The 27001-nt window shown below is 45.1% G+C and overlaps 1 protein-coding gene across 1 annotated transcript in view; it reads left to right on the top strand.

Annotated features, from left to right (window-relative positions):
- Window positions 1-27001, top strand: part of LOC114588624 (scaffold attachment factor B1-like) — a 37182-nt gene extending 10181 nt beyond the window's left edge. The window contains exons 7-21 of the mRNA XM_028714031.2: window positions 765-1284; window positions 1771-1817; window positions 5460-5560; window positions 6782-6931; window positions 7036-7115; window positions 8361-8491; window positions 8619-8710; window positions 10935-11038; window positions 17857-18144; window positions 19742-19879; window positions 21009-21051; window positions 21157-21269; window positions 23065-23165; window positions 24174-24225; window positions 26467-27001. Of these exons, the coding sequence (XP_028569864.2) occupies window positions 765-1284; window positions 1771-1817; window positions 5460-5560; window positions 6782-6931; window positions 7036-7115; window positions 8361-8491; window positions 8619-8710; window positions 10935-11038; window positions 17857-18144; window positions 19742-19879; window positions 21009-21051; window positions 21157-21269; window positions 23065-23165; window positions 24174-24225; window positions 26467-26596 (2090 nt within the window). The 3' untranslated portion in view covers window positions 26597-27001. The remainder of the gene's footprint in view (window positions 1-764; window positions 1285-1770; window positions 1818-5459; window positions 5561-6781; window positions 6932-7035; window positions 7116-8360; window positions 8492-8618; window positions 8711-10934; window positions 11039-17856; window positions 18145-19741; window positions 19880-21008; window positions 21052-21156; window positions 21270-23064; window positions 23166-24173; window positions 24226-26466) is intronic.

Here is a 27001-nt window from a genome sequence, read left to right as displayed (position 1 = left end):
CCCTTATTGCTAGCTCTGAGAAGTAACGCCTTTCGTTTCGCAGTTGCTTCCTCTAGACCTGAAATGTTCTTTTTTTAAAGAGAAAAATAATAATAATCTCTATTTAGCTTCACAAATGCACTAGAAGAAATGTTAGCATCGCGTATGAAAGCAAAAGATTTCTACCTATAGCACAGATTGTAATATATGATTGTGTGATTGGGGAGAATAGTGAAGGCAGTTTAAAAGTTATCATAGGGGAAATACAGTGTTTTTAAGTGAGTTACGGCGTAACAGAAGAAGGAAGACATGAGGTTCTACTTGGAAATTCCATAATACTGTTTCCTTTCTTGGACTTTCACATGTTCACACCATCAGAAGATGTTCCAGTTGACATGTTGGACCGCCCTGCCTTAAACAAAAAGAGAGAAAGCAATTCAGAATTTGAAATGGAATTTTGTGTTCTTTGATTCATTTCTATTTAAGCCTCTTGGAATTTGGGAAGAACAAACCTCTTGAAGACTTGTCAAGAACGAGCCAGAAGGTTTTCATTAAACTAATAGGGTCGTTTTCTTCTTCATAACTTATGATCTTGCTATAATAAACCATGTCTAGTTAGCGTTAGGCATTTGAATGTGGTATACCCAAGGGGTTTTCCAATCTCTGTGTAGCCTTAGCCGTTCTCTCAGTGTTAAGTCTGGCAGCCATGCCCGTTCCGCATTTGTCTTTGCTGTGTTTCCCTGGTGATTAAACCTTGTGCCATTCTATTCCTGTTAAATCCATAGAAAATGAGAAAATGCTCGACATTTTGGGTGACACTTGTAAATCTGAGCCCCTTAAAGAAGAAGCTCCTGAAGCAGAGCAGGCACAGGAAGAGAATATCTCGTTGCCGGTCAAACAGGAAGCCCAGGAAGAAGAAGACACACTTGCCACTGCCGTCGCTCAGTCGGACGAAGAGCTTTTAGATACGGACAGCCAGTCAGGCCAGGCTGCGGCCAGGAGCGAGGAGGATGAAGCCAAGCACTTAGTGGTAGCGAAAGGGGAGCCGAGCGAAGAGACAGTAGAGGAAGCTAACCTGGACTCTGACTCTTTAGCGGTAGAGAGCAGGTGTGGTGGAGGAGGAGGAGGAGGAGAAGGAAGTGGTGAGAGTAGCAAAGCAGCCCAAACTCTGGAAGCCAGTAGTGAGGAAACTGCGGAGAAGGACGCAGGTTTCCAGGTGGTTAGCCAAGATGCCGAGAAGATGGAAGCCAAGGCTAATTGTGAGGAAGAGTCCTCTGCCCAAGAGGGTGGTGATCAGAACACGAGGTTTGTTTTTTCTCCGTTTTAGACCAGATGCTCTCTTTTTCTTTTTTTTAAAAAAATCTCGTTGGTCTGTAAGAGATCAGGGTCACTGTTTTTCTTCATATTGGCCTGCAAGCGTACTGAAATTCTGTTACCCTATTATAAAAGCCATCTTTTAGGTTTTGTTTTCCCCCTTCCCCATGTACAATTAAAAAAAACAAACACCCCAGAAAGGTTTGATTTCTTTTTTACAACCTTCAGAGGTTGTTTTCTTAAATCTTTGCCTTTAATTGTCTGTAAGATGTTCTGTCTTTAAGGTTTACTTCCCATGCCTATCTCAGCAAGATGATTTTTATTGTTGGCTTTTCTTATTTTTATTTTCTTTTTTATACAACTAATTCTGGTAGGTATTGAGTTCTAGTGTACTATATATATATCTATTATATTAATTTGCCTTATTTTCTTTCCTGATTGGTTTTTCTTTTCTTTTTCTCCTTCTTTCTCCTTTAGTTCTGAGGAGATCAAAGATGAAAAGCCAGCTTCCAAAGAGGAGAAAGGTATATGTTTTTACATATTGGGGCCTGTGCATAGGCAGAACTCAGCCTTCCTTTGATGCTATTTGATTTACAGTGGTACCTGGCAAGACGAATGCCTCGCAAGACGAAAAACTCGAAAGACGAAAGGGTTTTTGGTTTTTTGAGTTGCTTCGCAAGACGAATTTCCCTATGGACTTGCAAGTTTGTTTCCTTTTTCTTAAAACCGTTAATACCCAGGGTGCATTGCTTGAAGAGGTGCAGTTGCGACTTGACTTCGAGGAGCAACTCATAGCACGCGGTGTGGTAGCCTTTTTTGAGGTTTCCTATGGGAAACCGTGCTTCGCAAGACGAAAAAACTCGCAGAACGAATTAATTTCGTCTTGCGAGGCACCACTGTATTTATTTAGAATAACGGACATGACTTCGTCTTTCTTGACGTGCTTAACGTGAGTCATGCAGTAGCCCCCCCCCCCAAAAAAAAAAGTTAATGCAATTCTGGGCTACATCAACAGAAATCTAGTGTCATAGTACTGCTCTATTTTGCCATGGCTAGATTCCCACCTTGGGTTCTGGGTCCAATTCTGGGAACCCCTTACATAGAATACATAGAATATTGGGAAGCTGGAATGTGTGCAGAGGAGGATTATCAGAATGATCAAGGGTCTGGAAACCAAGCCTTATGAGGAACAGTTGAAGGAGTTGGATATGTTTAGCCTGGAAAAAAGATAAGAGAGTTGATAGAAAAGCCATCTTCAGATATCTGAAGGGCTGTCACTCGGAAGACGGAGCAAGCTTGTTTTCTGCTCCAGAGGATAGGACTGGGACCAGTGGATTCATATGAAAGAAAAAGATTCTGGCTAAACATTGGGAAGGCCTTTCTAACATTAATAGCTGCATGACAGTGGAACAGAACTCCCCTTTACTGGATGTTTTCAAGCAGAGATTGGATGGCCATCTTGACAGGGATTCTTTAGCTGTGATTCCTGCATTGGACTTGGAAAGGGACACAAAGGATAATCCAATGCTACAAAAAGTCTGTGATTCTACTCCTGAGTATGACTGCAACAGCAACGAAAGATGGTGCAAGCTTCTTCCGGTCGCCCAGTACCAGATGATAATTGTTTATTTTCAGCCGTCAAAGGCCATCACGAAACTGAAATGCAACCTTGGGACCAGATGCATCGTGCCCTAGCTGCTGTTGCACTCTGAAATAATCTAATTTACCTGGCTGCCTTCCCGTAATACTAATATGACTAGAAGGAGCCATTCCCAGAGCCCCTGGCCATAACTCACAGAGTTTAGGTGCTGTTTCCCCTGTCTTGAGAGAGGAAGGTTAAGGGCCAAAGCTCAGTGACAGAGCACCTCCCTTGAATGCAGAAAGCCCCAACTCAATCCGTGACATCTCCAGTTGGGGCTGGGATAAACTCCTGGTCTGGAGCCCTGGAAGGCTGTTGCCAGTCAGTGTAGGCAACCCTTAGCTAATTGGACCAACTTCCTATGCCAGGCCTTGCTAAAAAGGAGCTGTGTCCACCCAGTGTGGCCGGGGGGGGGTATATGGGGGCTTCAAGTGTATCACCTGTTGAGAAACTGGCCCCCAGCCCCCCAAAAGGCATCAGCTGGAAGCGTGGGGTCCCCTGGGGAATTTCTCGATCCTGTCAGTTGTTTTCTCTTGCCTCCCTAGATTTTTCTCTTGAGAGTAGTTGTGCTGTGCCTTATGTTGCAGGGTTTCTCATTAACTTGGGGAAACCATTAACTCTCTTTTTTTAATCCATTATACGTAAAAGATGATGATGCAGTAGAACCTCGGGTTACATACGCTTCAGGTTACATACTCCGCTAACCCAGAAATATTACCTCGGGTTAAGAACTTCGCTTCAGGATGAGAACAGAAATCGTGCTCTGGCGGCGCGGCAGCAGCAGGAGGCCCCCATTAGCTAAAGTGGTGCTTCAGGTTAAGAACAGTTTCAGGTTAAGAACGGACCTTTGGAATGAATTAAGTACTTAACCCGAGGTACCACTGTAATAGTAATAATAGATTGCCCTAAGAAGAAGCCACCTCAGAATAGGCCCTGTTGAATATTTTCCAAGACAATAACGCTCACACACTATCAAAGAGCTTATAACCCACCTACTCTCAGCAGCCAGGAACATCATAGCCAGGCACTGGAGAGACCTGCCAGGAGTGAACATGGACCACTGGTACCAAATCGCATGGGAAACAGCCTTACTAGGAAAGCTAACCAACGAAACTAACATGGGGACATATAAAAGAGGATGCCTTCGACCCGGTGTGGGTCCCCTTTATTGTGCACACAGCCCAACAACAAGAGCCCACCGAAAGCATACGAATTGATATGGATAGCTTGATCTAACAACCCCTTCCCTTTCAGCTGCAGTCAACTGAAGGCAACCCCAGCCTCCCCCTCCCGACCCCTCTCTGCCAGTGAAAACTAATGAATGGAAAGAGAACCTACCCAAGTGATGCTGACACAAAAAGCTTACACATACACTAAGTAAAAGAATGCAAATTTACCACCGCACGTCCCACTACTCTCTCTCCCCACCTTTCTTCTCTCCCGACCTTATACTATACAGTGGTACCTCGGGTTAAGTACTTAATTCATTCCGGAGGTCCGTTCTTAACCTGAAATGGTTCTTAACCTGAAGCACCACTTTAGCTAATGGGGCCTCCTGCTGCCGCCGCGCCGCCGGAGCAGGATTTCTGTTCTTAATCCTGAAGCAAAGTTCTTAACCCAAGGTACTATTTCTGGGTTAGCGGAGTCTGTAACCTGAAGCGTATGTAACCCGAGGTACCACTGTATACAACATTAACACCTTGCATCAAGTGTAAATGACCTGTAGAGAAAACTCTGAAATGGAGACAAAGCATGTACAATAGAAACACAAGAAAATCCTTTAATGAAAACTCTTAGAAAGAAAGAAATGGACTCATCAAGTCTGGGAACGAAGTACAAAATGACTTTTGGCCACATCAGTCAAGCCACTTCTTCTTCGTGGAAGTAACAATGTAGCTATGACTCCCTCATGGGGAAGAGCCTGATTTGGACGCAGTGTGTGTGTGTGTGAGAGAGAGAGAGAGATCCAGAGACTCCCAAGTTTTTGAAATTCTGCTCTAGGCTTCCTCCAGAATTCCTCTTAGCAGCTCTACTCCCCCACCAGCAATTTCCCCCACTGCTATAGGCATCCAAAAAGAAACTAGAGGCTCCTGTGCGGTGGCTTGGAATCCTGCAAAAACAGTGAGCCCCAGCAATAACAAAATGATAAACTGGACATGTGGAATGGGCCTAGTGGTACTTCCCACCAAACAAAGAGTTTTCACATTGCCGCGAATGAATGTTGACGTACACAGCTTGAGTGTCGGCAATCCCAGGCACATTTTGTAAATGTCCAGAAACCCACGGTCAGTCCTCACTAGCGAGTATAAACGAGGCTGTCAAGTGTTTGCAGTAAGTATCTGACAAGCGGGGATGTACACCGGTGAAGGCGGTTCTTCTGGGATTACTACCAAATTTTTGGGTGTTGGGGTCTTAACGTGCCTTTTCTCCAGGTTAGATTTCCTAGGGCTGCATTTCCCCTTCCAGAGGTGGGGTGGGCTGCCTTGTCACGCTAAATATGCTATAAACACTTCCTGTTTCCACGTAGGCCGCAGTGCTACCACAACTGGTCGGAACTTCTGGGTGAGCGGCCTCGCTTCCACCACCCGAGCAACGGACTTGAAGAACCTCTTTAGCAAATATGGGAAAGTAAGGCTGCATTGATTATTGTTGAAGCCTTGTGATGGAGAGACAAGTTGAGGGCCTGTAATAAAATGGTGCAGAGTATCATTAACCCTTAACGAGAGTGACCTTGTTCAGGGTTCCTGCCAGGCAGAGGGCCTTCTCGGTAGTGGCGCCCTCCCTATGGAACGCCCTCCCACCAGATGTCAAAGAGAACAATACCTACCAGGCTTTTAGAAGACATCTGAAGGCAGCCCTGTTTAGGGAAGCTTTTAATGTTTGATGTATTACAGTATTTTAATATTTTTTGGAAGCCGCCCAGAGTGGCTGGGGAAGCCCAGCCAGATCTGCGGGCTATAAATAATATATTATTATTATTATTATTATTATTATTATTATTATTATTATTATTATACATTCGTCTTCCATTTTCCTATTTTTGTTTTCTGGAATTTGGAGTTTCTGGCTACTTTCAAAAGATTTTTTTTTTAAAAAAATTGAATTTGTTATAAAAATGTAAAGGAAACGGCAGTAATATAGAGGACGTTTCATGAAGCATAGCAATATGAACAGACCCGGCAATGAATATAAATTTTATTAGATGATTCTGACAGTACAGTTTTTGTCCCAGGGTGGTTGGTTAGCCAGGTGGCCAGCATGTGGCTTGTAATTGTTTTCTTCATCAGAAGCAAACTTAACGAAGGTGTACCATGTGTCCCAAACTTTGTCTAGTCCAGATCCCTTTCCCAGAGGTTTTAGGTTTTTTGTGCTAGCTCTTCGTTCAGCACTATAGGGGATTCTGGCTACTTAGCACGAAGTCCTCATTGGGTTGGTTTTTGTGTGTGGGGGAGTGTGTCCCTCTTTGACTTTTCTTTTTAAAATATGTGTTTGCTTCGGCCAACTCCAGATCGCGCTGATATCTGTGTTTCTCCAAGCCCCACTGAGCTCCATTCTGTTCAGCACTCACCATTTTCATTTACTATTACAATGAAGGCTGTAGAAAATTGGTACTTGCAAGTGAACCAAGTTATGCCTGTGAGTTATGCTACTGCATACAACAGAACGGAATAAGTCACACTGTCCTATTACAGGCTGCTTGCTGTTGAGTCTTTGGCAACCCCCCCACTTTTCCTTTTGTGTATGTACCAAGTAACCCAACTGGCTTTTCTTTCTCCAAAGCGAACTGGGTCACTTGACACCAAGCTGTGGCTAAGTCTATTTTAAATATATGTCCTTCCTTTCTTCAAGGTGGTTGGAGCAAAAGTGGTGACTAATGCTCGGAGTCCAGGAGCGCGGTGTTACGGTTTTGTGACAATGTCCACAGCTGAAGAAGTGACAAAATGCATTGCCAATTGCCACAAAACAGAATTACATGGGAAAATAATATCTGTTGAAAGAGTAAGTGCTGGTTCTCTCTCTCCCTTCACGCTTAAAACAAAAATAACCTAAGGGATGTTTTCCAAAATGTTACTTCTTTTTCTAACAAATAAACGTAATTTCAGGCAAAAAATGAACCCGCTACAAAGAAGCTATTGGAGAAAAAGGATAGTGAAGTGAAGAATGAAGCTTCAGCCAGTGATAGGTAATATGCTTTACACTTGTTTTTCTTTCATTTTAAAAACATGTTTTCAGTTATTTTTTTAACAGTGTAAACTGTTTTTTCCCTAAGTACTTTTTCTGCTTGAAGGAATAGTTGCATTCTTAACTTAGAAGCACACACAACTTCCTGAGTGAGGATGCAGTACTGGAAAACCTGCCTGAAAGTGCAGGTGCTGTAGCTACATGCCTGGTGTGAAAGGACTGCATTTACAGTCCTCCCAAGACTTGTGCCATTCGGAATGCACACCAGACTCCTTTCCTCCAAAAATTTACCGCGTTGGGAAGAAGAGAGACAGTTTGGCGCTCTCTCTGTCCATCAAGAGACCCCATTCATACATAAAATATTTCTTCTTATATTCTGAATTTTTGCCTTTCCAGAAGAAACTTCATACATGGGCGTATTTTATTGATGTAACCCACATTGACATTTCAAGAATCTATAGACTTAGCCTGAGGTTTCTTTGGGAGATTCTGGATAGGAGCAGCGAAAAGCAGGAGTGTGGCCTCTATGTATATATTTCACACAAACACATATACACGCACACACCCATGGCCCAAGTGTAGTAGGCAGGCAAGACTAGCCGCTTGTCAATCAACTGATTCAAGAGACCCATTTTCACTCCATGTATTGCATGGCATTTTAAAGCCGCAACAATCAGTCAAGGCTTCAAAGCACAGTTTACAGCTCTGTGCAGGCTCTGGTGAAAAGCTGATAGTTCGGGTTTGCTGGAGAAATGGGACTTCAAAGTGCCATACATGCGTGCGCACCCCTTTTTGGCCAGCTCCGTCTTTGCCTATTGCACACCTGACAGCATATGAGACAGCAGGTGGGCATGGCTTGGCCAAATGGGGAGCATAATTGGGCCTACAGGCCAGAGACCTGTGGCCAGAGATTAGTCTGACTCAGACCCATGTGTCAAATTGAGCCTCATTGCCCTGTTGGGTTTTCTTCCCTCATAGTCTTCTTTCTTGCAACCCCCCCCCCTTGATCATCACCCCCTACTGCCCCTACCCCCCAAACAGCAGACACTCCAGGGATTTGGTGTGTCTTTTCTGTCTTCAAAATTGACCGTGAAAATTGTCCTGTTTGTGGATTTTTTTATTGCTGATACAGTCACCCTGGGTTATTTAAAAGGTGTTCACAGGTATGCCATAGACACAACCAGGAGAGGGATTGCATTGTTTCCCTGCTTTTCCTTCCTGCGTTTTGAACTCGCTGGTTTTGCAGGTCTGCCAGTGTGAAGAAGAGCGAGAAGGCTGACCCAAAAGAAGAAGCTACAAAAGCAGAAGAAAAAGATGAGAAGGGGAAAGAGGAGTCAAGATCTGGATCGGTGGATCAGTCCAAGACTCCAAAATCAGGTAAATCTACTAGGCTGCCGCATTGGGGGAGGGGGAAGAGTGTAAATGGCTGGCCACTGTCAGGTTTAGAACATCAACACCAGATTTTGTGTTGAGTATCTTAATTCCCACCCCTTTTTTTATGTAGGAAGCAAGGGTACAGAAAGGACTGTGATAATGGATAAATCCAAAGGCGAACCAGTTATCAGTGTGAAGACAACAACTAGGTCAAAAGAGAGGGTAAGTGGAACCAGAGCATTTCCCTTGATATGTGTAACTATAGAAAGGTTTAATGAAACATTCAACTTGGCTCAAAAAGTTTAAAGCTTCGGCTGATTAGAAGTACGTAGATCCTAGTAAACCTTAGACAATAGAAAGGGCAGAAGTTTAGATTGGGTTTTCTCCTTCCTTTATTAAAAAGCCACCGAAATCTTGTCAGAAATTACCTTCATTTATGACTTCCTTGCTTCAGTTTATATTTTTTGTCCAGCGGTAGAAAGAGGCATCCAGTTTTCAGTTGCCTCCCGCAACTACCTTGCAGAACCTTGCGACACAGGTTCAAAGAATTACGATAGTATCTTAAGTTCTACTCAGAATAGACTCATTGGATTAATGCACTTAAGCTAGTTGTGTCTGTTAATTTATGCTCTATGATTTATGCGTATATCATTATTATTTATTAAATTTATATGCCGCCCTATACCCGTAGATCTCAGGGTGGTTCACAACATAAAATTACAATATAAAAAACAAGCTATCATTAGCTTAACAGCGCTGCCTAAAATCGCAGCATGTTCTACCAGGGCTGCCTCTACCTCTGCGGCCTTTTCTACTAATGCTCCCTTCGGAGCTTGCAGGGCTGCAGTGCGATCTTCACCAGACATGGTTTCCAGGTACTATAAAGATGGAGGTGGTTCTTCGCAGGAGAGTGCTGTCCCTCCCATTGAATAGAGAATAGAATGGGATGCATCTAACCCAACCTAGGGCTGGGCAATGTCTGCTTTTCAACAACATGATATATCGGCAGCTAAGTATTGTGATATGCTGATATATCACAATATCTGCAATGGATGTCAGTTGCTTCTTCCTCAACACCTTAGCCAGAAGGTGTGAGTACTTCCTTAAACTGCTCAGCTACAGGACAGGAAGCTGTGTTATTGTGTTTTAATGGAATTTTTTAATTGTTTAAGTTACAGGTATTTTGTTTATAGTTGAAGAGATAGCAAGTCATACTTGGACAGGATTTTGGAAATGTGTTCTGTGTAGAAACATGAAATAATCACTTATTTTTAAAATTAAGTCCCTTTAAGTAAATTGGAACCAGATATGGTCAATTTGAGTTGCCTTGTGCTCCCAAGATCCCTTGTTGGAAGCCGATTCAGACTATATCATTTTCTCATAGCAACTGGGCCCGCATTCATTAAGCCCACAAACGGCACAGGACACATTTGTGAAGGTTGTGCAGTAATTCTAAAATTTTTGTCTATTGCTCAATACCCACTACCTCACGTTGAAGACTACTTTGGTGCTTATAAAGCTTGGAAATGTTTCCGTAAATTAGACATTTTGAAATCGATGATCTCACTGGCATTCTGAAATTCAGCAAGAACAAATATGGGCCACAGCTACTGGTCTTCTCAAAAATGGATATCAGGAATTCAGATTGGGGAAGGGCATTTCTTGCCAGCTGTAAAAGCATCAAATGGCTGATTAGGTTGGGCAGTCTGCGAATTGAAGGAAGATATTGGGGTTGCTGAAGTCTAGCCTTTGTCAGTTGTCTTCCGAAGAACTTCTGGAGTTTGCCATTTTTTGTGGCAACTGGATGTCATTTATTCTGGTGGTATCCTTACACGGGGAGCTAGCCAGGCGTTCAATGATTTCGGGCGGTGGATGTTAGATGCTCACATTAGTAGTCATAGGACCTTTGTTTTGCGAGGCCTCCTCCGGAGGATGTTCTGTCTGGTTGAAACCTAGTTCCTCCTCATCTAGATATCTCATTTTAGTCCAAAAGCCCAGAAAGATCTCCTTGGGGGTGCTTTTCCTTTTAGGGGGCAAAATACTGCCCTCCCTTTATGTGTTGTGCTTTCATAATTAAAGGCGGGTTTATCTCTGCCTTTACCTGGAGGTTATGTGGACACCAATCTGCTGAGTTATATTCCTGTGTAGGAATCATTTTGGAGGAAATCCGGCCCTTTTTTAGATCATCCTCCTCGGTATCATTATATGCGTCTTTCCCAGCCAGTCTGTTTCTTAATGTTTCCAGTCTTTCTAGAATTTCAGCTTGGATTGAGGACAGGAATGACCAGAATTGACTTATTAGAGTGTTTTCTTCTGTAGAGAAATTGTCCTTTCTCTCGCTCACAGGGCATTCATATTGGGGTTGGGTCCGTCCCCCCCTGAGTGAAATTGCCCTAAAATCATACTTTTCTGTTAACTTTTTGCAATTCTGGGTGTTTTCATTTAGAGCGTCAAGAGCCAGGATCGCAAATCGGAGAGTAGAGAAAAAAGCAGAGAGAGGCCCTTCAGCAAAGGCAGAGATCAGAAACGGCTGAGCGAAGAGCCACACCGGTAAGATCCTGTTTTGGCAAAACAAAATTTGCTTCTCAAACAAATTTTCTCCACCACCACCCTTCCCCTTCATCCTTCCCTTTTCCCTAAATGGTAAGCATGTGATATATATTTCTGTACTTTGGTCAGCATCTCACAGGCTAACAGTGAATAAATATGGTGTGCACATACTCCAGTTCAGCAGCTAGTTTTGCCGGTGAACTACTATTGATGGACCTAGGGGTCAAGACCCCAAAGTACCCTGCTTGCAGAACCATCCAGCCACAATCCATCACTTTCTTTAGCCTTCTGGATTGGCAGTTGGGGCAGGCAGGCAAGCAGTGCTACTCGTGGAGACAGATTTGTTCCTAGATGCCCTGTGCTTGCTTGAGCCTCACCCTAATGGCTCATCTGTTAACACCTAACCCCTCCTACTCCGGGTCTGAAGTAACCTGCACCTTACTTTTAAACCTTGGCTCTGGTGGTGCCTGTGGCAGGAGCCTAGAAAGCCAGAGGCAGCATCCATAGCAGTAGATGTTTCCTCCCCACCTTCAGAGCTAGGGGTTAACTTCACATATTTGACATCGTGCCCACTCTGCCTTCAAATGTAGAACAAGGTGGTTCTGCCCTTGAGCTCTAGCCTGGACCACAACCTGTGCGTGTGTTTCCTGTGCATAGGTAAAGAAAGGCTTCTCTTGATGCTGGCAGAGCCTCTTGGTTGGCACTGACAGCAGAGCCATTCCTACCTAGTAACAGCCTGATGATCTCTGCTGTTCTGCTCACGATCATCTAGCTCTCTTCACAGCAGAGGAAAGGAATAAGCCTTGGGAATTCTGACACTTTTCTGCCAAATCTGGGTCCTTTTTGGCCACAGGCCTGGAGAAAGGACAGCAGTGGGTCACCATGGCAGCCCTGTGACAGATTGCTCAGGGAGAGTGTTTTCTGGAACTAAGAACCAGGAACAACCAGCATCTTAGATGCAGGCTCCACCTCTTCTCAAGATGTCTGAGGCCCTCCTGACTCTTGGGACATTAAGCTGGTCACCCAGTCCTAGAGATTCCCACAGAGTATTTCCCAGAAGATAACCGGATGCCTTGATTCTGTAAAATATCACTCAAGAATCCAGGAAAAGGGAATTGATCCATGTTGGCTCGGGGAAGCCGGAATTCCAAATGCACAGTTCCAGCACCATTCCCTCCAGTTGTAAGGTGCAAATGACTCCAGAATTCAGCAGTGACAAGGACACGGAGTCGGAAACTACAGTACTGCAAATTGCCTTCCTGGGTGCCACGTGTATACTTGAAATCTCGTGTAATGAAGAACACTGAAAATCCTGTAGAGGTAAAGGGACCCCTGACCGTGGGTCCAGTCGCGGACGGCTCTGGAGTTGTGGCGCTCATCTCGCTTTACTGGCTGAGGGAGCCAGCGTACAGGTTCCGGGTCATGTGGCCAGCATGACTATGCCGCTTCTGGCGAACCAGAGCAGCGCACGGAAATGCCATTTACCTTCCCACTGGAGTGATACCTATTTATCTACTTGTACTTTGACGTGCTTTTGAACTGCTAGGTTAGCAGGAGCAGGGACCAAGCAATGGGAGCTCACCCCGTCGCAGGGATTCGAACCACCGACCTTCAGATTGGCAAGCCCTAGGCTCTGTGGTTTAACCCACAGCGCCACCCGCATCCCTTCGAAAATCTTGTAAGCGCCCTATTAATCTCTGGAAATCCAAAAACAAAAAACACCAAACTCCACCACAATTGTTCCTTCCAAACCTCCTTTCTCAAACTCCCAACTCTCCACAGGTTGCAAATGTCAGTGTAAAAGCTCATGGGATTGGTAGCTGTTTCTCACTCTTTTTGGGCCATTTTTGCACCTTTTCGCAATGTATTTATTTTCCAGTGCTGCATGTGCACGCAAGTCAAACGCGTTTAACTGGAGAGACACCTGTAGTAGCAAAAGAGCCAGGATAGGTTTCTGGCTCATAGCCTGGGCATTACTAAACCTGAAGCTGCCAGGCCCACTGATGGAGCAAGACCTGAAGAAGCAGAGCCAAGATCCCTCACCAGGTGCCTTCCCTGGGCTGGAGAAGCAGTGCCTCCCTTGATAACATTGCAGGTCTGGTAGGAGAGGGAGCAATGGAATGCAGGAGACGTGCCCATCTTTCAGGCCAAAGAATTGGCCATTTTGAGTACTCCGAAAGGGAGTGGGTTGGAGGCAGAGTCCAAAAGGGCTCCGCTCAGAGCAAGATGCTCCCTTGTGAACCTGGATAGCTCAGTTGGTTGGAGCATGGAGGCATCCTAGGTGCTGCAACAACAGACCTGCCTTGGCCATTTGCTCCTCCACAAAGTCAAGGTATGTCCTCTTTGCTGATGCTCCAGCAGCTGCATGTTAAGCTATGGATCCTGGGGATAAGAAGAATGAACAGTGCAGAATTCATTAAAGGCTTGGTGATGGGACTCTGCAGAGCCACTGTCAGATAATGGACCAGATGGGCAAATAGACTGGCCTGGTATAAATCAGCTTCCGGGTTCTCATCACCGCCAGGGTTATACTCCCATGTCTACAGCGTCTCAGGTTCATGGTTTTCAACAGCTCTTCTCCATCTACAGACCCCAATGTCTATAACTGCGTTGAAAAGGCTCTTTCTGTCTCCAAATCCCCCTCAGTTGTGTCCAAAGTCTGCAAACCTCATGCACCAGGCTCACAATTCAGTTCGATTCCAGAGCGCCCTGAGGACTTCCACACACGTAATAAATCATTTCTTGGGGAGGGGGTCTCCTTTATTTATGTTTCTGCTGCCCACATATTCCCCAGCTGAAACTCAATTGTAGTTTAAAGATTTCCCCCAGCCCAGCCCGAAAACCCTTGGAACGCCACCCCTGACCTGTTACAGCGCACTTCTAATCATGTCTACTCAAAAGTACTGTTGAAATCAATCCCAGGTAAGTGAGGCTAGGATTGCAGCCTTTGAGAACTTACCCATCAAGTGGTGGTTTTGGTGCACCTCATGCGCAAGGATGTGGGGAAAGCATTTCACATCAGCCAAGCAGGAAGAAAGAAGAGGTAACTTGGCCACTCACTGGCACAAACAGTCTTTCATCCAGTTCGACATGAAGATAAAGACTTCCTTCTGGAGCTTGAAAAACCTGGTGGTTCTTCAGATTCTTATCTATATTAGTAACTTTGTATCAATGTGACATTTTTATATGTAATTGTATTTTTGTAATACAGTGGTACCTCGGGTTAAGTACTTAATTTGTTCCGGAGGTCCATACTTAACCTGAAACTGTTCTTAACCTGAAGCACCACTTTAGCTAATGGGGCCTCCTGATGCCGCCGCGCTACCGGAACACGATTTCTGTTCTCATCCTGAAGCAAAGTTCTTAACCTAAAGCACTATTTCTGGGTTAGCCTGTAACCTGAAGCGTATGTAACCTGAGGTACCACTGTATTTTTAAGAGGTCTGTTGTTGCTTCAGTTCTTTGTACGCCACATTTTAAATATATCAAGCGGCATAGAAATTAAATAATAAACGATGCTTTAAAGAAGCGGCTTGAAACATTATTTTCTCTTTCCGCCCCCCGCCAGGTGCCAACTTGAATAAAATGGGGGGGGGGGTTAATCCCCGCCCTGCATAATTGATCACAAGACACAGCACACACCCACACCATTGAATGGCAATGCCCATGAATTTTGGCCTCAAATATTTTATTGAGGGGGTGGAGGGACCTCAGCCCCTAGGAGTTGGCTCCTATGCCCCCTGTCGATCTTTCGTTTGACAAGGGTTTGTGCTGATTTCGTGATGACAGTTCTGTTCGCAGACCCATCATTGATCACCCCATGGTGATCAGTTCTCTCTTTGCCTGAGGGTTTTCCCAGTCCTTCCTATCTTAAAGAGCAATCTTTATTTATCATGTATTTGCTTATATTTATATCTTGGCTTTTCTCCAAGGAGCTCATGACAGCAACATCCTCTGCTCCTTTTTATCCTCTGTGAGGACCATGCTGGCAAAACCTAGGTATTGAACGTGTCTCCAGGACATATATGTTGAAGGCATTTGGTGCGTTATGGCATTCTGACAGTCTGTATCCTGTCGTTCTTTAGTTGCTGTGTTTGTGAAGGCTGTAGAAGGATTTTGTTGAGTACTTGGTTTAAACTCTGTAAATTTTGGGTTGTGTTTTCAGCGTCTCCGTACACTGCTTGAAAAAACTTGGTCGCATGCACCATATCGAAATGTGGTAAATAAATTTTTTAAATACAAGCCTATCCCTCAGGAGTCGAGGCCCCTTAGGTCCACCCTCAGCAGGCAGATTGGTTTAGCATAAGAAGTCAGTAGGGGGAAACGCCACCAACAGAATTGCTGCCCACTCAGTGCGCCTCACAACCACTGTGGCCATTTGGGTGTGATGCCGGAAGGACTCTTAAGTAGGACTGCTGCCTTGGCTACACCCCTCCTTGTTTCAGGCATCACGTTATCTCCCTCTTGCCCCTTCAGATCCCTTCTTCAGCAGGAAGGGTCCTCCTAGCAGGTTCTCGTTAATTCAACCCTGTGATGTAGACGCTTTCCTTGTACATCCCTCTTCTGCCTCTTCTGCTGAGTGAATGGAGGTGTGTGGCATGAGGTTCTCTTCTGAACAAACAGGAGAGCAAGCAGACCTACAACTACCACCACTGCCAGGCTGTGCTGTGAGGCTTATGTGAGTGTGGAGGGGTTTTGCTATGTTTTGCTTTTGCCACATACAACACCTTTTTTTTAAGGGTCACCTGGGAGTCCTTTAATTGTTAATGGTTTTGTGAGGACTTTTGTAAAGTCCTGCACCTCCTCCACATCCTGAAACAGAAGTTTCACTCCTGGTTTGGGATGTCAAAGTTTGCTGGCTCTGCTTTTTGATGGAAGCAGAGTTTAATCTTTTTACTACCTGCGCTCCCACATGCTGGAAAGAAGGAAACAGAACGGTAAGTCTCTTTACCTTTACAGATTTAGGCAGCTATTGAAGACACACATTTTCTCCTTGGACTGTCAACGATCAGGCTCTTATTATAGTCAAAGCCTCTCATTTTCTGAAACTTGGGAAGCCACAATCTTGGCAGGTTTGAAAATAGATCATTTATGTGCTCTGCCTATTTAATTGCATAATCTGTGCATCAAGAAATAAGTAAATCATGTGGTCTGATGTTAAGAACTTTGTACAAACTTGGTTTGTGCAAATATTTTGTTGCTGCTTCTGCCTGAAAATGGAAGGTGGCTCAAATTACTTCTGCTGTTTGTACAATTCCTGTTGTTTGGGGGGGGGGTCTTGTACAGTTAAGCTCTGGCTTAAGAAAATAGGCCTTCCTCGGACCATAAAGACTCAAACTCATGTGAGTTCTATCTCATGTGAATTGAACATAGTAGGAAATCGTCTTCAGTGAGGAGGGCTAGAGAGAATGAAAGATGTTTGGTAAAAGATGTTTGGTATTACCATTTTGGAGCAGTTTGTTACAAGACGCATAGGCACCCCCCCCCCTTATATATATGTGTGGTTAAAAATAAATCGAGGTGGGTTGTTGTTCTTCCATCAAAGTAATGTAACTGTTCAGCTGAAACCACAGCAGTACAAAACAAACAAACAGATGGAGCAGTTGAATAAGCATCCATTTAAAGGTACAGCTGTTTTGTTCCCAAAGGAAGCACAAAGCAGCTAACAGCAGAAAGAAAGCAGCTCAATCAACAAAAAAAAGCAGAATACTGTAATCAAAATATCAGAATAATGCTTTGTTAACCAAACTTAACCTATATTCAGATGTAAAACAAATCAAAGCCACCTTTTTGTCAAGCGCAGTAATAAATAACGACAACAGCCTTGCCTTCTGGCCTTGATGTCCCCAAAGGTACCTTCGTTCCCATGATGTTGGGAGCTTGTGTTCCACGGAGGTGATCCCATGCTACCTGTGGGCTGAATATCTTTTCAAGCCTGTGCTCTTCAGTTTCTGCCCCCTCCCCATGGGTGTTGTGTAAGGCAGGTGGAGCAACGATTGGACCTGTTAGAGGGACGCTCTAGACGCTGCTCTAGATAGTCCCAGTCAGCTGGCTGCTCAGTGCCAACAGGAGCGAGAGGAGCACTGGGAGTGATGCAAAATAAATAGCAGCCTTAGGCCCTTGGGTTTCCAGCTCCTCATCTTGCCAGTGTCAGCATTTCACTGCTTCCACCATTGCTAGAACCCCCTCTGCAGGCTGATGGTCTCTCTCTTTTTTTTTAAATGATATTTATTAAAGGTTTAACAGTTACAGAAAAAAGAAAAAAGACAATAAAAAGTTACAATACTTCAAAAATAAAAAACACAATAAAAAAACAGTACGCCAAAACAATAAGAAAAACAAAAACATTTAAAAACACATCCAGTATTTCCATATCTTTATCTTTCATTTACTTGTTTCATCGACCTCCTCACACCTCCCTTTTTTGTATTCTAATTCAAATAGCTATTTCAGCAAATCCTTTCCATCTTTCTCAGTTTTTGTTCTATAATTTATCTTAACACAATTTGACCTTAAATTTTACACTTTGACCCATTAACAATCCATTTTTACTTAGTTCTTTATAACCTTTCTACTAAAACCATGTAACTTCAGGTTGATGGTCTCTGCTTGAAGGCTGCAAACCACAGGGTAAGAGCCACAGGGCTGGTGAGGCAAGGGCTTTTTACCTGTAGAGAGAGGAAAGGCAACAAGACACCCCCTCAGAAGCTGCCCCACTTCCGACAGACTTTCCCTCTCGGCCTTAAACCTTTCCATGGGCGCTAAGCCTCCCATCTGTGGGGCCTTCATAAAATTTCACCCGCCTCCTTTTAAACCAGGAACCGCGATCGGCAGAAGCAGCGCTTGCACTCCATCTGGGAGCAAGAGGAGCGCGAGAGGCTGGAGATCACCCGGGAGAAGCTGGAGTTTGAGCGGTCGCGCCTGGAGAGAGAGCGGATGGAGAGGGAGCGCCTGGAAAGAGAGCGGATGCACATCGAGCGCGAGAGGAGGCGGGAGCAGGAGCGCATCCAGCGCGAGAGGGAGGAGCTGCGGCGGCAGCACGAGCAGCTGCGCTTCGAGCAGGAGCGCCGCTCGGCTTTGAGGCGGCCGTACGACATAGACGGGAGGTAAAGCTCGTCTCTCCCCATGAGCAGACCTCAGGAAATCCCTATGGTCGTAGAGGGGAGGGGTGGGGAACTTGTCATGGTCCCAGCAACATCTAGAGTTGTATTCAGTGTGGTGCCTTTAGCTAGGCAAGCACCGCCCTCCTACCAGCCTGCAAACTGCATATATGTGCTTTTGGAAGCCGGAAGGAGCAGGGGAAATGGGGGTTAGAGGGGTAAGTGGATTTCTTTGGTGACCACACCATTGTGATGTTTGAGACAGATTTACTCAACGATTTTAACTGTTTACAATGGTTTTTAAGATAAATTATAAGTTTCCCCCATTCCTTATTAAACATTTGGGTCTTCCTGATTTCCGATTCTTCCGGTCATTTTAGCCATTTCAGCACAACCCATCAATTTAGTAGGATTGGTCGTTTAATGGTGAATTATGGACACAGGTTAAAAGATTTGGATTATCATGAAAGGTGCAGGATGAAATGATTAACGATAGGACCCACAAAGGGGGGGAGGAGGGAGGTCCAGGAGATTCTTTAGAATCTTGTTATATAACTTTACGCATGCATAGAAGCTGAGTCCCATTCTTAGAGGGAAAGCATACCTGCAAGAAGGAACAGGATGCTTCCTCTCTATCAGACTAGCTCCAGGACCAGTTTTTCCTGCCTGAACATTCTTGGCACATTACTAATACAGTCGTGTGTCAGCAGATTTTCCTAACAATATCCTTTCATGCTCTTTTTAGCGTTGTGTGGGGGGTTTTTTAAACACCTTCACAAGTAGGCTTTCTTATCAAAGCATATACTAGGGGTCTGCAGGCATTTGAAGAGCTGTATCGGACTCTTCCATCTATCCTAGGGAGTCAGGACATTCCACGCAGTTTGCACTGCTCCAGTGGGAAACCTAAAAAATGGTCTTATAACTGATCAGACTATTGGTTCATCTTTGCTGTCTCATGCCAACAAAGGTCTGACATTGAGGGAAACGGACCTTTTTTTCCTGTGGAGCTGTCTCTTTGCCACGACCATTGCATAGCCTGATGCAGTGTTCCCCAACCTTGGGCCTCCAACTGTTTTTGGACTACAACTCCCATCATCCCTCGCTAGCAAGACCAGTGGTCAAGGATGATGGGAATTGTAGTCCAAACACAGCTGGAGGCCCAAGGCTGGGGAACAGTGGCCTGATGAAACAAATAACAAAGGATTGGGCGGAAGCAAATACTTGGGGGCTTAATTTAGATTAAAGCAGGGAGTAGCCAGTGCAGTACCCTCCAGGTGCTGTTGGACTACATCTCGCATCATCCCTGCCTGTCAGCCATTCTGGCTGGGGTTGATGGAAGTTGAGACAACATCTTAAGGGGGTCACATGAGCTGCCCCTGAGTTAAAGCATTCAGTTAGGTGAATTAAGCTGTTTGAGTGATATTATATGTATTGATTGAGGGGCAGAGTATGATAATCTCTTCTTTATCAAAGCCGTTTTATTGTCCATGGGATGTCTTTATTTCCTTCGATCTTGTTTTGTCGGGTTGATATATCAAGAACACGGGAGTGGCTAGAAACCTGTCTTAACCTCTTCCTCTACCTCCTTCCTGCCCCCCTGCAGGAGAGACGAACCATATTGGCCAGAGGCGAAGCGGATGGCGTTGGATGACCGCCATCGCTCGGATTTCAGCCGCCAGGACCGTTTCCATGACTTTGATCACAGGGATCGTGGGCGGTACCAAGACCATTCCCTGGACAGGTGAGCCAGCAGAGTGATGAGCTTTGCCTCTTGGTGGGGGAGGTGCTTATTTATAACAATTTATATGCCTTCAACAACAAAAATTCCCTAAGCAGGTTATACAGCTCATTTTCTGAATTCTGTCGTAAAGGTAAAGGTACCCCTGCCCATACGGGCCAGTCTTGACAGACTCTAGGGTTGTGCGCTCATCTCACTCTATAGGCCGGGGGCCAGCGCTGTCCGCAGACACTTCCGGGTCACGTGGCCAGCGTGACAAGCTGCATCTGGCGAGCCAGCGCAGCACACGGAACGCCGTTTACCTTCCCGCTAGTAAGCGGTCCCTATTTATCTACTTGCACCCGGGGGTGCTTTCGAACTGCTAGGTTGGCAGGCGCTGGGACCGAGCAACGGGAGGGCACCCCGCCGCGGGGATTCGAACCGCCGACCTTTCAATCGGCAAGTCCTAGGCGCTGAGGCTTTAACCCACAGCGCCACCCGCGTCCCGCGAATTGTCTTACGCAGGCAGAAATTTCTAGGAAGGATTGTCTGGGGCGGGGGAGATGTGAAGAATACAGTGTCATTCCTACCTAGGGCATCCTAGTTAAAAGGTGTGGGATTTATTTGGGCACCTCCAAAATGAGCCAGTGTTCACTAGCAAAATGCCTTCTGTGGCGAAGGGAGGCGAGGACCTGTTACTTTGCAGACTGGGTGGCTCTAACAAGCCTACACTGAGATGCCATATCAGTCAGCCCTCGAGTCTACCTGTAACTCCTCTGGAGGGGAGAGCCTTTTCACCACCTGCTGGAGAATCTACACACCTCCTTGCAGCTTTCTGTGTATTGTAACAGTAAGCTGCTTTGGGAATCAGCCTTGGATTTAAAAAGCAGTATATAAATCTGGGAAGAGGACTCTTCAGGTGTTGCTAGGCTACAATTCTTATAATCCCTGACCTTGACTTTTGGGGCTGAAAGGAGTTCAAGTCAGCTTGAGGGGGCGGGGTTACAGTTTCTGCACCCTAGGATAAATATGGATTCTATCCTTAAGCTAATGTTGCAGTTGAGTGAGCGTAGCATGAATTTCTTCCTCTATCCAAGAGGAACAGGTTGCCGGTGCTCCTTGAGCCTGATGTCGATTATATTGTTCTTTCCAGGAGAGAAGGGTCACGAGGAATAATGGGAGAGCGAGACGGACAGGTGAGCTGCGCTGGTTGTGAGCCTGGTAGTGCAAAACCACTTAAGACTAAACGGCGCTTGCTTTCTTCGAGTGCATGACACCATTTCCTGTCTCTGCTCCTGCAGCATCACACAGACGACCACCATGGGGGACCAGAACGCCACTCCCGGGATGGCTGGAGCAGCTATGGGTCTGACAGGCGCTTGAGCGAGGGAAGGGGAATAAACCCACATTCCCGGTGAGTGTACTCAGGTGGTGGTGGTGGAGGAGCAGCTCTTAAGTCTTAGTGTCCTTGCATATATAGAGCAGCTTAGCTGTTGAATAGTTCTGTTGCCCAAGAGGCTCACAGTTGAAGAAAGGGAGTGTGTTTTCAGCGGGGCAGAATAATCAATCATAATCATAGAATTAAAGGTAAAGGTACCCCTGCCCGTACGGGCCAGTCTTGACAGACTCTGGGGTTGTGCGCCCATCTCACTCGAGGCCGGGGGCCAGCGCTGTCCAGAGACACTTCCGGGTCACGTGGCCAGCGTGACAAAGCTGCATCTGGCGAGCCAGCGTAGCACACGGAAACGCCGTTTACCTTCCCGCCAGTAAGCGGTCCCTATTTATCTACTTGCACCCGGGGGTGCTTTCGAACTGCTAGGTTGGCAGGCGCTTGGACCGAGCAGCGGGCGCGCATCCCGCCACGGGGATTCGAACCGCCGACCTTTCGATCAGCAAGCCCTAGGCGCTGAGGCTTTTACCCACAGTGCCACCCGCGTCCCTAATCATAGAATTGCATATGAATAAATAATACAAATAATCATAGAATTGCAGAGTTGGAAGGGTGTAGGCCCGTAGTTCCCACAGGGGGGCAATTTTGATTTTTAAGGGGGCGGTAGTTTGAGAATGAGTTGTTAACAGTTAATGGCCTTTTAGGCTCCCTCCATATGAATAGTTCACTTTTTGAATAATAAGAATTATATGTCACGGGGGGTGGGGGTGCGGTGCACCAGGATTTTGGAGGTGCTTAGGTGAGGCATGGCCAAAGAAAGGTTGGGAACCACTGTTCTAGACCCAGGGGTCATCTAGTGCAACCCCTTGCAATGCAGGAATAAGAGGTTGGGTAAATAATGTTGCTGAAAACACAATCAGCTTTAAAAGAAAAAAGAAATACTGGGTCTTCATTACCAATCTGCATTTGAAACAAAAAGCAGTCTTGTTTTTTAGATTACTCCTGCTGACATAACAGGCAATCTTAGAGGGTTCGATGCTAAAGGGAGGGTGTTTTTCAAGATAGTCCTTGCCACCTACATTTTAATTTTTTAAGTACTTGTATCTGTTAAAAAAAAGTCTGCTGCAGTGTAAGGTGTTTGTTTTTTTTAAAAAAGTTGATTAACTCATTAAAAGCCCTGCTTTTATTCCACCTTTATCCCAGCTCCTGCCAACCTAGCAGTTCGAAAGTACATCAAAGTGCAAGTAGATAAATAGGCACGGCTCTGGCGGGAAGGTAAACGGCGTTTCCGTGCGCTGCTCTGGTTCGCCAGAAGCGGCTTAGTCCTGCTGGCCACATGACCCGGAAGCTGTACGCCGGCTCCCTCGGCCAGTAAAGCGAGATGAGCGCCGCAACCCCAGAGTCGGCCACCACTGGACCTAATGGTCAGGGGTCCATTTTAGGAGGCATCAGCAGACCCACAGATGCCACTCCAGTCACCTCTGTCTTGATGGAGTGAGGGTCCGCCTAGTCCCTGCATCCCGTTTTCAACCGCTTCCAGCTCTGGTACTCCCAAAAAGCATCCCAAGCATAGCACTACAGCAATGCTGTCCTTCACTGCCTGTCCTCAAAATCTGGTATTCAGTGGTGGAACACAGAGGCTCCATTTTTCTATCATGGCCTAGAGAGAAAGAAACTTTCAGGAAATACAGCTATCAAAGTTGAGAATTCAAAATATTTGTCTATATGTGTTTTGAAGGAATTTAAGTGTTTTCTTCTGCAGGTAGATAAAAAAAGATGTCTTTAAAATAAAGTAAACCTTTCACTTCTTTTTTTCCAGAGATGGGCGTGACTGGGGGGACCATGGTAGAAAATTCGAAGATCGCTCCTGGCAGAGCAACAATGGGGGTGCAATGGGGCGAGATCATGACCGGTGGCGAGGTAACTCTCTTCCTGTTCAGCTGCCTTGTTCTCTCTCTCCCCCCGCCCCCAGGGATGTTGATGCTAAGCTCTACTCAAAAGTAGCCACATAGAAATCAGTGGACCCAAGGCCCAGTGGTGGGTACTTGTCCGAAGAGCCTGTTAGATAGACAAGGGAAGGGTGGAAGAGAGAAATCCATTAGAGCAGCGTTTCTTCACCAGGGACGATATCTGAAGGTTGGGGAGAGTGTTTCCAAAACAATGTACTGCAGAAGTAAGCAAAATTAAAAGTCGCAAAATTTCAATCCATTCGAAAACTGAAATAAAGTACAGTGGTGCCTCGCAAGACGAAAAGAATCCGTTTCGCGATTCTCTTCGTCTAGCGGTTTTTTCGTCTTGCGAAGCAACCCCATTAGCAGCTAAGCGGATTAGCGCTATTAGCGGTTTAGGGGCTTAGAAAAAGGGGGGGAAGCAGGGGAAAAATGGCAAGACTTGCAAGACATGTTCGTCTTGCGAAGCAAGCCCATAGGGAAATTCGTTTTGCGAAGCGCCTCCAAAACGGAAAACCCTTTCGTCTAGCGGGTTTTCCGTCTTGCGAGGTATTCGTCTTGCGGGGCACCACTGTACTTAACAGGAGCTAAGTTTTAAGGGGGACGTGGGATTTTTATGTTGGCTAAAGGGGCAGATGGACTTCAAAAGGTTGGGAGACACTGAGCAGCAGGGCACGTTTGTTGTTACGTGGAATCCTGTGAAATTTGCCAAGCTGCTGTCTCTGCCTCAGTTCCTGCTCTGTAAAATTGAAGCATTTATTGCCCTATTCGATAAGGGGTACCACCAGGACACTTTAGCCTTGCAGGCTCACAATCTCTCTGCTTTCAAAGCTCTCCCCTCCCCCCCCCCCCCCCCCGCCGCCTTTTGTTGGCCTTTCTGCTGTAGTTCTAGGGAGAAAAACGTGATAAACTAGGCTGAGAGCATCTCAGATGTTTCTAGTATGCCCTGCCCTTAAACTTCCTCTTGGTTTTTCCCCAGGTGGGGGCAGAGGGAGGCGTGGCCACATCTTTCATCGAGGTGGAATGTCTGGGTAAGAAGCTTCTTTCAGCCTTGCCTTCAGAATTGCTTACTTCGTAAAATTAATAATTGTTGTTATTACTGTTCTATATTTATATATACCCTGCCCTTTTCGCTGACAGGGACTCAAGAGATTTACACACAGCTTGATTGTAAAGCAAAAACCCTCAAATCAGGTTTTTAAAAATAAAATAAAAAAATGATTGGCTAAAACAAGTTTTAAAAAATCAATTTAAAGCATTAAAAAAATTAAAATAAGTAATAAAGCAACTACATTTGTAGTTGTTCTGTGTTGCATCCAACTGCTCTCCCCGCCCCAATCTCAGAACAACTCTTTCCAAATCTACCTCCCGGCTTCACTAATAAGAGTGACTATTTTCTGGCATTGCATTCCCTAATTGCTGCCTTACACACACAACCTGTGATGTCTGGTGGCACTAGAGATGCCACTGCCATTTAATTTCCTGTTCTGTCTGAGCGTTATCTAGTTGACAGTTCTTGTTGCATAACCTCCTCCTCCAGCAAGGCCAAACAAACCCACAGCTCCACTGCCGCTGTTGCTCCTTTAGAGTTCTGTAGTGTTGCTTTCTCTTTTTTTAAAATAAAAAAAAGTTCAGTTTTAACTATTTCACGTACGCCTTGGCTTATCACACCTTTATTTAAAGAAAAGAAAAATACTGTGCACAAGCGCAGGTCAAAAACTTGATTTCCAGGTGCGGGAAACTGAAGTAGGGAAGAGAGGGCTCGATTCATGTTTGCAGGTTTCCCATGGGCGTCAGGTCAGCCTCTGAGAACAGGGGGCTGGACTAGATGGGCCCATTGGCTTGATCCAGAAGGTTCATCTGTTAAGTGTTTGACCCAGTCTTGCTCACGAGAGCAAGAGTTTCCTTGTCACTTTCCCTGCACCTGGTGCTCAAATGGACCCCTGCCACACAACCCCCAAAGCTTCAGGACCCCGCTGCAGATTTGAGTCCTGGCAGACTTGCAGTATGCAAAAACTTTTGTTCGTTTGTTTTTCCCCCAAATTTTTTTATTGATTTTCCAAAAATTTAAAACAAACAAACATAAATCTCAACCCTATTTAAACCAATCTTAGTGACATTGTTAAGTGACTTCCTCGAATCCCCCTAGTTGAATTTCAGTGTATATCATTTTAAGTTTTCCAAAACCAATTTTCTTATAAAATTAACTTACATCAATTAACATCTTTCTTTCTTTCTATTTTAGTTTTAAACATATTAATTCCTAACATTACATATTTAAATCCTAAGCCTATTTGATATTTGGAAGCTTTTCCAATTAAGTTATTTTAACATATTGAACTAAGTAGTCTTTGAATTTCATCCATTCCTCCTGGTACTCTTCCTCCTTCTGGTCACGAACTCTTCCAGTCAGGTTGGCTAGCTCCGAAAAATCCATCATCTTCATTTGCCATTCCTCCACTGTTGGGACTTCTTGTGTTTTCCAATTCTTAGCTAACAATTCTTGCTGCAGTTGTGGCATACAAAAACAATCTAACATCTTTCTTGGGCAATTCCAAACCTGTTATTCCAAGAGGAAAGGCCTCTGGTTTCTTAAATAAATGTACCGTATTTTTTTGCTCTATAAGACGCACCTAGTTTTTGGAGGAGGAAAACAAGAAAAAAAATATTCTGAATCTCAGAAGCCAGAACTACAAGAGGGATTGCTGTACAGTGAAAGCAGCAATCCCTCTTCCTGTTCTGGCTTCTGGGAGAGCTGCGCAGCCTGCATTCGCTCCATAAGACGCACACACATTTCCCCTTTTTAGGAGGGGAAAAGTGAGTCTTATAGAGCAAAATATACGGTATATTTCAACATTTTTTTCAATTCATTATAAATCTTCTCCCAGAAGTCTTTCACCTTGGGGCAGGTCCACCACATATAATAAAAGGCACCCTCCTTTTCTTTACATTTCCAACATCACTGTTGTGGTAAACCTTTGCTAATTTTAAGTACCATCTATACATCATTTTCCATAATATTTTCCTTTAACACCGTACATGCAGTGAACCTGACCCCTTTCTTCCACAACCTTCCCCAGTCTTCAAACATTATGTTGCGTCCCACATCTCTTGCCCAGTCTACCGTCACAGATTTAACTTGTTCATCCTTTGTATGCCATTCCAACAACAAATTGTACGTTTTAGGCAAATGTGTTAACTTTAGAGTCCAGCAACTCCATTTCCAACTTAGTTTTTGTTTGTTTCATGTTGGTTTGTGATCCCTTCCTTAGGCGGGGTGGATTCTTGCCAAGTGTTCCGCCAGCCCAGCCATCGCACAGCGGTGAGTCACAAGAAGCCGGCTTCTCGGGAGAAGACAGAGGAAGCAGGCCTGGAGACCCTCGCTTCAGCCGCCGCTATTGAATGTTCCAGGGTTGTTGTTGTGTTTTTTTTTAACTGTACAAATGGCAACAGATGGGGGGGGGAACACACACACACACACACACACACATACATACACACACACACACACTACTGCTACTCCTCCCCACCCCCAGTGTACCACTGACTGTGACTTTTAAGTTAACCTTCATTGTTTTACTTCATAGCTCAATATGTGAAAGAAGCAAAAGCCATTCGGGGTTTTTGGTAACGTGTATTTCTGTATGTGACCCCCTTCCCCCCCCCCCCCCCCGTGCGCGCGCACACACGCAAGTTTGCCCTCCTCTCCCCTCCCCCCCCCCCCCAATTAAAAGAAAATGTTTCTTTTACGGGGCATTCCATTTTCTATAAATAAATAAATAAAACCCAGTTTACAATTACGTGAAA

Source organism: Podarcis muralis, chromosome 18 (genome assembly GCF_964188315.1).
Source record: "Podarcis muralis chromosome 18, rPodMur119.hap1.1, whole genome shotgun sequence".
NCBI classification, from domain to species: Eukaryota; Metazoa; Chordata; class Lepidosauria; order Squamata; family Lacertidae; genus Podarcis; species Podarcis muralis.
Note: the sequence above shows the minus strand (reverse complement) of the source record. Positions and strands in the feature narration are given on the sequence as shown.